Raw genomic sequence first — 12,979 nt, forward strand, 5'->3', positions numbered from 1 at the left:
CATAAACACACACACGTACGCACATTCGAATCGATCATTCTTCCCACGCTGCGAGCCGCCGGCACCGCTGACGCTGTCGCTGCGCGTATCTTCGTGCTTCACGCTGGACGGACTGAAAGTGAGGGTTACTTCGAACCGCTCCATCTTCGCCTCGTTTTAAAGCAGCGGATCTCAAAATAAACGACCTTTGCAACGCGTTTCATTGAATCGGGGATACAGCATCACATCCCTGATGTCTTCGTGTTAAGTTCACTTCCTTTTTTTTCTCTCTCTCTTTTTGCAGTGACGTTGCCTTGCCGGTGTTGTACTTGTGGTCTTGTACGCAGCGTTGTACAAGGCGACAAAAGGCGGCCTTATAGGCCGACTATTTTTTGTCTCGCAGTATAGAAGGACCTATGTCATTCATGTCTACCCGGATCAAGACTGGTTTTTTTGTTGTGTCCTGGGCATTTTGAGTCTAGCACCGAAAAGGTTCGGGGGCGTATTGGAGCTGTCTTTGTTCTCTGACGTAGTGGGCTTGTTCGTGGTCATCTTCAGATAGTTGCGCGTTGTGGCTTGCAGGCTTGCCAGTGCAGAGTCACTGGCTGCTCGGCCAGCGTTTTCCCTTGGCTGAATGAAAGAATGAGAGGTGTGCTTGTCACCCGTACTCGTACTTGTGCTCACAGACACGGATGTCTTTACCGCAACTTTCTTCTTGTCTTCTGTTGGGGATCCGACAGTCTCAATCTTAACAGTCGATGTTTGCGAGTCCTTATCTTCCGCCTGTGAATACTGAACCTTGCTCTGTGTGGTCTTTCCTGACAGTTTTTTGTTGAGGTCGCTCTCGGAACCGATGAACTGTATTTCGGCATCTTTAAAGAGCCTGTTGAATTCTTCCACGGTCATCCGCACGTACCCTGGAGGCGGCTTGTGTTGGGCCGGCGCGTAGTAAGCATGATAAAGTTGGGCCTTTTCTTCCTCTTCCTTTTGTACAGTTTGCGTATGTATAGGATGGAAATGAATAGCTCCTCTCTGATTGGTCTTTTCCTTCTTTTCCTGGTGAGGTGCCTCGCTAGTCGGCTTTGCGTCGGGAGCAGAGGTCTCTGTAACTTCATCTGTATATTGGTCGTAGTCACTTTCCTCTGTCTCGGAGTCTGAGTTGTGGCCTGACTCTTCCCTTGAAGGCTCCTTACTGTCTTCCTCAGGAGTCTTCTCTTGGAGGTGTCCCTCCTTCTGGCTTTCCTGGTAAACAGGATCCCCGTGGTTCTGGCTTTCCTCTTTGCGATCTTCGTGATGATAATCAGAGTGATCATAGTAGTGGTTCTTATTTCTGTTTATGTCGCCAGTGGCATTGTAGTCGCTTTCATGATGAGTGTCATGAGTGGGTTCCTGATGGTGCTGATGCTGGAAGAAAGGTGCGCTCGCTACGTCTTCTGGCCTGTGGTAGTGCGTGAACACAGGGGCTGGAGATGGGGCAGACGTTGTGGCTGGAAGTTGCCTTGGAGGGAAAGGCGGAGGCTCGTGTTGCGATGGTGTGATGATGTTTAGGTTGATGCCGTCCACGCGGATAGGATGGCCACTTGGATGGATGCCCGTCGCTAGGACGTCAGCCGGCACGTCTTCGACGTGGATCCTTGGAGGCTGCCTTGGGTCGTAGTCACCCTGCGGTCGTCCACGGACTATCTCGGCACTAATTGTGTGTTCCTGGTATCCTGGGTAAGGGATTGGATGCTGCTGTTGATGTTGCGGATGCACTGGATGCTGGTTGTACTGCTGGTGTTGCGGCGGTGGCTGGTGGTGGTGTTCTGGATTCATCGGAGGAGGACGCTGCTGATGGTGTGGTGGTGGAGGTGGAGGCGGCGGCGGCAGGGGCTGGGGAGGCCTCCTCGGTGCCTGCCTGTCGTAGTTGGGAGCATCGTGAGGCCGGGCAGTAACGAAGTGCTGCTGACTGTCTGCGTGGGCGACATCAGCGTCCAAGCCAGTGAAATGGTGTGCCAGCGGTGGGGCTTCAAGCTGCTGCAGCGGGCTCGCATGCGGTACGTGGTCGCCATTTCCTCCCGCGATGGGACCGTGGACGACGGCCAAGTGGACGGGTGTGGCGCCCATCACTTGATGCTGCACGTTCTGCATAGCGTGCAATGCGTTCTGCATAAGCATGTGCTCGTTATTCATGCCTCCGCCGCCACCAAACTGGAAGTTCTTGCCCTGCGAGCTCATTTCTCCGGTCTTCTTTGGTGCGTCCTTGTATGTCGGCTTGTGCGGCGGCGGTGCGGTGGCCCTTGGCTTGGGGTACCAGCGGAAGATGTTCTTGTCGGGGCGTGGGATGAAAGGCGGCGCCGTCGGGTGCTCACCGTACTGGCCACCGGGCCCCGGGTGAGCGAGCGGGACGCCAGGGGGTAGGCCTTGCACCCCCTCCTGCTGGCCACCGTGCCCTGTCAATTCATGGCCGTGACCTTGTGCTCCCTGAGCAGAGTTCACCATGGCCGCTATGAGACGTTCCACGTCCGGCGCCACCCCACCGGACGCGTGTACATGCTGCAGTAGCTGTTCGATGTTGGACGGTTGGATGCTGCCGTCCGCTAGTGCCGACATGATGTGCTCGCCCTGGCCCTGAAGGACGGGCTGTATCGAGATCGGAAGTTTGCTGAGCATACTCTCGAGTCCCAATTGTAAGGATTCTTGGCCCTCTGGAACCTCCTGAAGAAGCTGATGCGGCAGTTGGGGTCTCTCGTCTCCTATGGGGCTTCCGTGCACGATCTGTGAGCCACTTGACTTCAGGTCACCTTCGGGTTTGGCGGAGTCCTTCTGGTAAACGTCTTCGTCGTCATCTCCCGCGAGGTTGGACTCGGGTCTCGCGGTGTACCAGGCCGGGCTCGAACCCTTTCCCACCGGACCGGAGTTCGACTGGTGTTTGACGTACAGCACGGGTTGAAAGTCGCAGCAGCCAGCACCGCCGCTGACAGCCGAGAGGCCCATGGGTACCTGGCGAGCAACGGACTGCGACTCGGCGACTCGTTCCAGCGCACTAGAAGCCTCCGCCTTCAAGTCCTCCTGCGAGAAGTTTTCGTGGTTAAAAATAAAACGCGGAAGATGAGGTTTGGCTCTCATTTAAGAATTGCGATATAAGCACCATCCCTATTTTTTGTTTCTAGCAGCAACACACTGACAGCGTGAAAAGAAAAAAACATAAAGCGCCATTTTTGCATTTCAGGTCACACATTGCTGATTGCTTGCTGTTATCAAATTACCCATAGACAGCTTTAATGGCGGCCAGGAAGCGCGGAACGTTTATAGCGAGGTGCAAAGGGGGGCCGCTGCTAATCTCACCCCCCTGTGACCCAGCTCTACTTTGTCCCGAATGGGCAGACAGGTCTCTGCGCACCGCGTTTCCGGCCTGTGTGCCGTAGGCGACGCTCATTTTCGGGTCGGGCCGTCGCACTGCGCGCCTGGACAGCAGGAAGCGTTCTTGCGCTGCACTGTGCAAAGAGGTGCCCGAATTTTGTCACCGTGACGACAGCCGCTTGCACGCAGAAACACTCGGCTACCCGAGCGTGTCCTCGCTCTCTCCTTGCGGTGTTAAGCACGCCCGATGTGTAATACTTCGGCGCTTGCGCTCCGAGTGTGCACAGACCTAGTCACATTTTTTAACTCGGGACACGGAGTTCACGCTCGCTTTTCTACAGGCCTCTCAGGCCAGCATCTGTCACGAAAAGTTTACGCACTGAAGGAGGAAGCGCTGCGCTCTCTGCGCAACCAGTTGACACGCGTGCTTGCTAGTCTGTGTCGACGCCTGTGTTTCCGCGTAAAACGCTCGAGTGAGGCAACCAGGTCTGCCTGCGTGACAGGAAAGGAAGAGAGAGGGAGAGAAAAAAGGACAAGGCGCGTGACCAGCCCAGAATTTCAAAAGGAAAGCGGTTTTTCTTAGTTACAAATGCAGGACAGAAAAGCAAGAAAAGAGGCTAGTTAAGACATGTGCATAAATTCCCATGTGGAGTCTCTACAAATCACGATTTTTTTTTTAACTAACGACAACTAATATGTATGTCAGAGACACTGTGGCAGGCGTGAATGTGTAGCCTCTATATACACCGTGCGTAAATATACAGGGTGGTTATTTTGGAATTAAGCATGTATATAACAGCTATGAAACAATAGCCACACCAACAGGTTTAGAGCTAGCCTGATGATTAAAAAAAAAAAGGTTATTTTTAACTTACACGGAAACGCAGCTATATAGTACTCTCACTAGGAGCTGAATCTTTTTCTTTTTTAGCAGGGCCTGGATTTCTTTCTTTTTAAAGCAGCTAGTGATAAATCTAGAGCAGTGAAAGAATTAGAAATCCCGCCCGTAACCAACGAACAACTATATGAAGCTTCCGATAGAATGGAAGGGGGAAAAATGGAGGTTGTGATTCCTGACATCATCTTGATAAGTAACCGAGGGGACGAAATGCAAGCGTGATCGTGAATCCAGAAAAACAAAGCAGGAAAACGTATCTGAGGACTTGCATACTGAAAACAAAATATAATAAAACTAATGTTCGTCAATATCGGAAGGGAATACATTAATTTAGGTAAGAACGCAAAGATTTTGAAATGTTAATGACGTGCGCCTGCTTGGAGCTGGCAGTGGCCGCAGATTCTGATTACGAGAGCGAAATAATTAAAGAGGAGAAAAGCAATAATGAGGTGGACTGCATTTGGCAGACACTCTCAGAGTTCGAATAACAGTTCATACCCCTCAGGAGAAAAGTAAGTAGCAGCTGTATTTTGCCGCTACTAACCAATAGAAAAGAGTGCAGGATAACAAAAATTATTGAACTTAAGTTGAGTACAGAGCAGCAATGTATGCAAAACAAGTTATAAGTGTAATCTTAACAGACAGAAAGAGAGCGGATAGTATCAAGAAACAAACTCGAGGCAACGATCTTATAACTGTAATCAGAAAGAAGAAATTGATATGGGCAGGGCATGTAACGCGGAGGGTACAATCCGATGGTCGTTAAGGCTAATGGACTGGATTCTAACAGGAGAGAAGAGCAGCAGGAGGAGGCAGAAAGTTTGATAATAAGAAATTTGCGGCGATAGCGGGACAACAGCTGGCACGGGACTGCTAACTGTTTATAGGAGAGGCATTTGACCTGCCGTGGGTGTGGATTGGCTGGTGGTGATGATGAATAGGCAAAATACGGATGGCTTGACCGGACGCCATAGGGGTAGAAGCTCTGGAGGAGTCGGGATCACGGTTACAGATTCCAGGCTCACCTAATATGCTTTCATTACCTGCTGTATGCGTACTGCGGATGTGCCGTACATGGCCCACCACAATGACACCAAAGTGAAATGATGAGACGGGCGCCATGCATGATGCTAGCTCGAGCTGCTCGAGGGCTCTTAGAGTGGCACCACGAGCATATTTATGGTGGCCCATGTAAATTAGTCTGCCCTCGAGAGGAAGTCATGGTAAACGGAGCAGATGAGCGTGTCATGTGGGCTGGGATTATGCAGTGTATCAGCTCATGACACCGTATTGGTGGACGAGGTGACCAACTGGCAAGTCGGTATGTACGGGGATGTAAGATTCGGATCTGAAGCGATGCTTTTGTAAACGTTTATACGTCGTGTCAAGGTGCGTACCTTAGAGTCTTGCCTGAGGCCTATTGGCGCGCGCATTCGGACAGGCGCATGCGCCGATGCGCTGCCGTCCAGCGCCACGGCGCGGCTCGTCTTCACGAAGAAGAATGGGCTTCCGGGCATGATGGGCCGCCAGCCGCCGTACTCCCAGCGGATCTGTGACTGCAGCTCCTCCATGGCACCGCGGCGGTTGCGAGTCGATCCCTGAGATGCCGCAGCGTCGGACGGCTTCGACTTCCGGTCGCCACCGGCTGCCACCGCTGTCACCAGCCACAGCGCCACAAACAGCGCCGGTAACTGCAGTTGAGAACGAAAACGAAATGATAGTTGAATTGTTCGCTCTGATGTGAAATAAACTGAATTGACTTTGAGTACGTTAGACAACGACAACGGATTCATAACATCCTAGCGACAAAAAATTTACCGGAATAGAATTACCGTAGCTACCGCAGGGGGCAAGCTTTCGTGATCTATGGTAGTCCTTTGCACTTCGGCTGACACTGGTAGGCTCATAATGATAATGATTATATATATATATATATATTATATATATATATATATATATATATATATATATATATATATATATATATATATATATATATATATATATGTAGATGTAGATGTAGATGTAGATGTAGATGTAGATGTAGATGTAGATGTAGATGTAGATGTATGTTTTAGGACGAGTCACTAATATAGAGTACACCATTATGCTAATAAGGTCATTGCGTTTTAGAACAAAACTATCATAATGCAAGCCCCACAAAAAAAAGTGCTCTAAACATTTCATTTGTCTTTTAACACGAAGCAAAAGGCAGCTGGCGACTACATTGCCGTTTCTCGCGCCACTTGAGTTACGTAACAGTAAATCCCGTGATATGTTGGCTCACCTAGCAACCCTTGCTTTCAAGTAATCCGAAAACTGATTGCTTAGTACAAAACTAATTAAATTTAGTGATGAAATCTGTAATCGCATTGAGAACGCAGTGAAATATAAAACTACCAATTAAAATGGTCTTTAAATCGCTTATCTTCTTCGGAAATGTTTATTGGCGCACATAAAAAGAAGCGAACGTGGTCTAGAGGTCTTGAAACCACTGTTTCAAAACACATGGAGGATTTACGTGACTCGTACTGCAGTTGAAAACAATTGCAGTTTCCTTGCTTGCTTACTATAGTTTCGATAATATTGTAATTTCCTTGCTCAACTATTTTTTTGCTCACCTTCATGACAGTGATGATTATTGCCGCTTGAAAAGGAAGCTTAGATAGATTTTTAAAACCTTGAAGTCTGTTTTGTGTCCTTTGATGCCGAAACCATCTGCTCCAAAAACACTTTGTTCATTTTTCTGTACGCCTGTACCTTTTTGTTTTATAAATTTTCCGCCTTATACAAATTGCCCTTTGGCAACTCTTTAAACAAATCTCCACAAGCGGCTTTCTTGCAGGTATTATTGAAAATAAATTATCACAGTAAGTAGGAACGCCATCAGCCTATTTACTTCGGCCCCAGGACTATGGCAAAGCTACCACCATTAGCGTAATCGACCAAGCGGTCGCCACCGCCTAAATGCAATCGCCCCAGCTTGGAAGCAGATGAATCAGCATAGCGTTAGTCATCGTCTCAACGTCACATGCGTCAACACAGACGCATAAGCCGCATGTCTAAATTACCGCAAGGGCTTGGTATCTATATCTGTACGTAGCAATAATCTTCAGACATTACTCCACCATCTCTTCCAAAGTCGTGCTAGTATAGGTCTCTGACCACTGGTCTCTTTCTTGGCACCAGGTGCACTCGCTGTTACCTGTGCAAGCACCATCCGGGCACTACGAAACATCGCAGGCAGCAGTCCTTCGCCGGAGTCAGTACTCAACCAATATACAAGTCTGCTCCAGCATCCAATGCCTTTGCAGGTTAAAAAAATATATATTCATCATCCCACAGAAGGCTCACGCGAAAGCAGGTCGTCGTCCGGTGACAGCAACAAGCTAATACATATACTCATTTGATCTTCCTGCGCAATTAAACTACCCCCCCCCCCCCCCCTCTACCCAAACCCGTATGGGCAGCGTAAGCTGGTAGACCGGGCCAGGCTTACGGCAGCCACTGCAGGACACCTGGATTGAGAGCCTCTTTCGGGGAGGACAAGCTTCTCATTACTGAAATGAATGTTTTACGTAGTTATAATCATCATCATCTTAATCATAATCGTCGTCGTCTTCATCTATCAATAATTTCGATCAGGCCCGTCTTGTGTCACCTGTCACCATATCTCTAAAAGCTTCTTAAACTCATACACCCGCCTGACTCTCCACCAGCCCTGCTACGCTTTCCAACTCTTGAAATTCGCTCCAGTGCAGTAAAATTACCGTCGGTCATAATGTCCCAGTTTGGCACGGATGTACTTCATAAACACTCTAAATATTTTAAAATGGCTTCGTAGTCTCTACTGTTGCTTCCAAAACACTGTAGGCCACGAGGAACATCGTAGTCGCGGGTGGTGGTAACCTTGTTTTGAACGAAAAATATTTTAGATGGCGGGGCATGAATGGGTCCTCAGTCCAAGACTCATTGGAGACTGCGGAGGCCCTGACCTTGATGACCTGGTTCTGCTCTTTGCCGAAGTGTGAGTTAGTATCTGCTTCCACTGTTCACGATTTGGGCTTTGTATATTCGGCACTATTGACTTGTTTCATCGACGTGCTCAAGGCGTTTTCGCAGAATTGGCGCATGTGTCCTAATAGTGATGTGCTATGGATGAATCCTGTTGTGCTTCTGCGATGTGCGCAGTAAGCTCAAAAGCATGGGAGCTTTTTCCTTTCATTTCGCCTACATTAGATGCGTTCACAGAGGCTGGTATCGAACTCGCAAACTCGTTTGTGCTCAGCAGCCATTGAGTGAAATGTATTCTATTAGACTGTGATTTGACTGAGTCATGCATTCATTCATCCAGGGTAGCCTATGGTATGGTATGGAAGAGAAGGAGGGGAAAAAAGTTCAATGAAACGCAGTATTATTCTCTATCGTGTCAGTCACTATGGTATGGTATGGTTACGGCCGCTCATTGAAAAGACACTCGATATATGGTATGGTGTGGTATGGTATGGTATGGTATGGTATGGTATGGTATGGTATGGTATGGTATGGTATGGTATGGTATGGTATGGTATGGTATGGTATGGTATGGTATGGTATGGTATGGTATGGTATGGTATGGTATGGTATGGTATCGAAAGCTACATTCTGATGCGGTGCTGTATGCTATCGTATCGTTTGGTATATTTGACCTTTTGAGTATATTGAAATTTAGACAATATACTATTGTCGCTGTGAAGAGGACTAAAGGCGACACATGTGCTCACTTACTATAGGGCCTAGAAACTCTGCATTCATAGAGTCTGTTTGGACATAATAAAAATAGTCTGACAGACAAAATATACGGTACCACAGGAACCTTGCACGATTTCTCATATATCAATTAAGGTAGGTGTGTAAAGAACGCCTTGTCACAAAACAATCCATTTAAAGAAGACAAATATGTCCACTTGATGGAGTGAAAAGGAAGATATCCCAGAAGAACTTGATCTTCTGAACAATCACAATAGCAAATATGCGGATATTGCTTTGACTACACACAAGCAGGTTTAAAAACTATTTGTCTATTTTCGGAAAGCAGTGCGAAAGGAACAGTTTTTCATGATATCCGTCGGATCTGGAAAGAGGTTCAGCAGGTTAGGAATTTGCCAGCTGAATAATTGTGTTCCATAGTTCATCCTGCATTTATTTTTGATAAAACTGGTTTTCTTAAAGTCGTAATTTGGCTCATATTGTGTATCTATACCAAGGTGACTAGATCTGGATCGCTTTTGTAATCAGGAAAAGAAACCTCTGACAATTTCAGCATGACTCAATATCCAGGACTCAAGTTTAAGTAGAGTTTATTGCTCCGAGTCTGCGAATTGAGTATGACAAATTAACGTGCTCTGACATCGCCCAGCACACGGGGGCTTTTGCATCGTTTTTACTTTTAGTCTTCAGCTAGAGACGACCACCTGGGCAGAGCTTGAATTTCTGCAGTTCTTGCACTTAAGGTGTTTCGACGAAAGAGCTACACGAGACGTGCACCGCCAGAACTGGTAGCAGTCTGGCACACCCCGATGAACATTCGCTCGGCCAATTCGTTTTTTTTCTAATACGGCGCTCGTAATGTCAGCGATGCCATAAAAAAAAAAAAAAAAAAAAAAAAACGCAATGTGACAATCATCAGAAACACTTCAGCCTGCGAGAACGTGTAGGACTATCAAACGAGATGCTCGGGGGAGATTCTTTGGATGGAAGCAACTTTACACATAAATATTGGTGAGCTGGTGTAGATTTCCTAAGACGAAACTGGTTGGGTTAGGTTTGTGGGGTTTAACGTCCCAAAGCGACTCAGGCTATGAGAGACGCCGTAGTGGAGGGCTGCGGAAATTTCGGCCACCTGGTGTTCTTTAACGTGCGCTGACATCGCACAGCACACAGGCCTCCATCGAAAAGCGGCCGCCGCGGCTGGGATTGCATCCCACATCCTTGGGCACAGCTCTCGAGCGCACTAACCGTGGCGGGGCTAATAGGAAACTGAAAAGTGGGTTCAGTTAGTTGGGAGGGGGTGAGACAGAGATTTTCTTCCCCCCCCCCCCCCCCCCCCGAGAACTGCAGCTGCCCGCTTAAACAATACAGATTTAAAAATGGAACATGGATTGCCACTTACAGAAACGTGTTGCATTGTAGTTGAGGATCTGTAGACTGCAGTATGCGCTTGTATAATCTACATTCGTGTATTGAAAATATGGGCTGTACCGAAGAAAAACAAACAAGCATAAGAGAGGCTTGATAGACGTGCATGGATACATCTACTATGGCTTGCCAACCGTATTGGCCTTGCATACGTAATGGTATGATTCGTATACTTAAATACGGCAGTAAAACATCATGACTGTTTCATGCAAAATAAAAAAAAACGCGGATCCAGTACTGGCGGTGCATTTCAGCTCTGTATCTTAAAGCTGACGGGTGTGTCGGGAATTTCTTTTCTCCACTAATTGTTTCACAACTTCTTAAGTGTATATTTTTATAGAATCTGGCGAGGGCTGTAGGCGAACAAGGGTATTAGTTTCGGCTGTGACGTGCTACTATGACAACGCTAAGGATTGCATCGAGGACGCTTACGTTAGAGAGTGTATAGTACAATGCTATCCGCATCGCAGTTTAGTTCTGATCCCTGCGGAGCTTCCCTTGGGTTTCCCTACTGCGGCTCATTCCCTTCGGTTTTCTAATATTCAGGTGGATAATTCCTACTTTGAAAAGAAAAAGGTAGCCTGGGATATGAAGCGACTATTATCACTTAGTGTCACTTAGTGTCACCAAGCTCTACGCCTGTGGCACAGGCACCCGTGTACCTTATAATGATTTAAACGTTAGCTTTAAAACAGCGCAAGACTGGTGTCTGATGGTACACAAGCAAAGCAGGCGACGAAGGTACTGTCCTATCTTCTCGCCCATATTACGTTATTTCAAAATGAACGAATAAACGAAAATGGACGCATGCTAACTTTACCCTATTGTTACCACTAATCGCGGTAAATTTTAGTCATGCGGTTCTTCCTGTGCAACCTTCCGTACTTTCGACAAATCCTGTAACTTCAGTACCAAGTGGAGCCATAAAGTTTCCTCAGCTTTCGCATTAGTGCAGACCAATTGAAGGACATCCTCGAATAAGCAAATATATATACGTTTACTATATACACACGCTAGACGATCTCGTGTAGCGTGCACTGTGCCTGGTATATTCTATACGTTGGGCGGCACAAGCGGCACGGTGACAGAGCTCTGGTGTCAGTGATCCGAGATAGATACATTTCGACATAGTAGTTGAAGCGAGCAATGGGAGAGGGGAGGTCGAACCGAGGTTTCGGGGCAAGATCCGCGCTGGAACGCCAATATTGGCTCGGAGAGTGACCGAGATTCCAGAGAGACTGCGGCACCGCCGAAGTGCCCCACCCGTAGGGCGCTGCACCCGCGGGTGCTTGCCTGCCTGCCTCCCTGCGCGACCGGCGGTGACTGCCGAGGTGCTCAGTCCTCCGCCGCACACGTAAGCGGCGGCGCGAGCAGGAAAAACTGCGAGCCATTCCTCCCCGCACCAGACAGGCCCGATCTTGACACACTTCTTCCTGCAGCAGCAGCAGCAGAGGCGGCAGCTATTCCTGCCTTCTTCTTTGGGTCCGACGCGCGCTTTCTTAATCTTCGCCTCTCTTTTTGTGGGTTATTTCTGGGCCGGCCGTCCGGTCAGGCAACATTCCTGGCCAGAAACGAGCCCATAGGCCGAAACCGCGGCCGGTTGGTTTTCTTTTTGTACTGGGAGATTGTTTCGCAGTGAATGAGCCGCCTAATTACACTGCCCTTGCAGTTTCTCTGAAAGAGCATGCAGAGGCGCATGTGTAGACGCGTAGGTCGCGGCCGTGTGGGAGCGTTTACGTCTCATCTGTTCAGCGGTGTTTTCGCTTCGAGTCTCGCGGCCCTCGCAAGCCCAACGTAGAAAACCACATTTATGCTACGCGTAGTCCCTGTAATCGAGTGTTGCTCTAAAGATGTCTGCGTTCGCAATCGCTCTCCGCCTGGAGCACTTTACGAACTCATGGCCGTACTGGAGTTTCACTTATGGCAAGTGCACCATGGGCAGAAGATGCCGGCAACAAGAGGCAAGGGAGAGCTTGAGATTAGTTGCCACGCCCAGACATTTTGGACATCTTCTGAGAAAGAGCTTTGGAACGTACTTTTTTCCGCATATTCCCCAACTTCGCGATAACAATGAATATATTCGCGGATGTTCTCCTGCCGCCTTCGAGGCTTTTTCTATAAATTTTCAAAAACGCGACCCAGTGTTTTTTATGGTAGTCTGAGAGTAAGCGCGGGACAAACACCAGATGCAATATTTAGGTACGGATCGGAAGGTTGAACCATTTCGGTAAACATGCTCATAAAAATAATCTTACAATATTTCACGGTTGCGTCATATATATATTACAAAAAAAAAATATTTCTTTGGTTTTCTATGGCAGTTTTCACGACTCGCTACGAGCGCAGGAAAATCTTTAAGATTAATTTTTTTTTTGTCGTCAATCGGGAGCTTAGAACACGTTCATCAAGGAATAACAGTATCTTAAATACTCTGCAGTTATCACAGAAATGCAAGATGCTGCAAAATCCTTGAGCTAGGAAATCTCTATTGCAACTAATGGTGATTACCCAGCAGCTACGCAAGTCATGGTCGGTGCAACTTCAGAAGTTGCAGCGCATCTTCAGGTCGCATAGCTTCCCTAG

General features: G+C 47.9%; 1 protein-coding gene across 1 annotated transcript; it reads right to left on the bottom strand.

Moving 5' to 3' along the window:
• Positions 1-406: 406 nt before the first annotated feature.
• On the bottom strand, positions 407-6,846 carry LOC146191762 (uncharacterized). Its single transcript, XM_084600373.1, has 3 exons — positions 6,841-6,846; positions 5,617-5,910; positions 407-3,030 (listed from the first exon to the last, which is right to left on the bottom strand). The coding sequence occupies exons 1-3, from the start codon at positions 6,844-6,846 to the stop codon at positions 418-420; spliced, it is 2,913 nt and encodes a 970-aa protein (XP_084456499.1). The 3' UTR covers positions 407-417.
• Between the last annotated feature and the right edge of the window lie 6,133 nt (positions 6,847-12,979).

This window comes from Amblyomma maculatum, chromosome 4 (genome assembly GCF_055883805.1).
Source record: "Amblyomma maculatum isolate TAMU_Amacu chromosome 4, ASM5588380v1, whole genome shotgun sequence".
NCBI classification, from domain to species: domain Eukaryota; kingdom Metazoa; phylum Arthropoda; class Arachnida; order Ixodida; family Ixodidae; genus Amblyomma; species Amblyomma maculatum.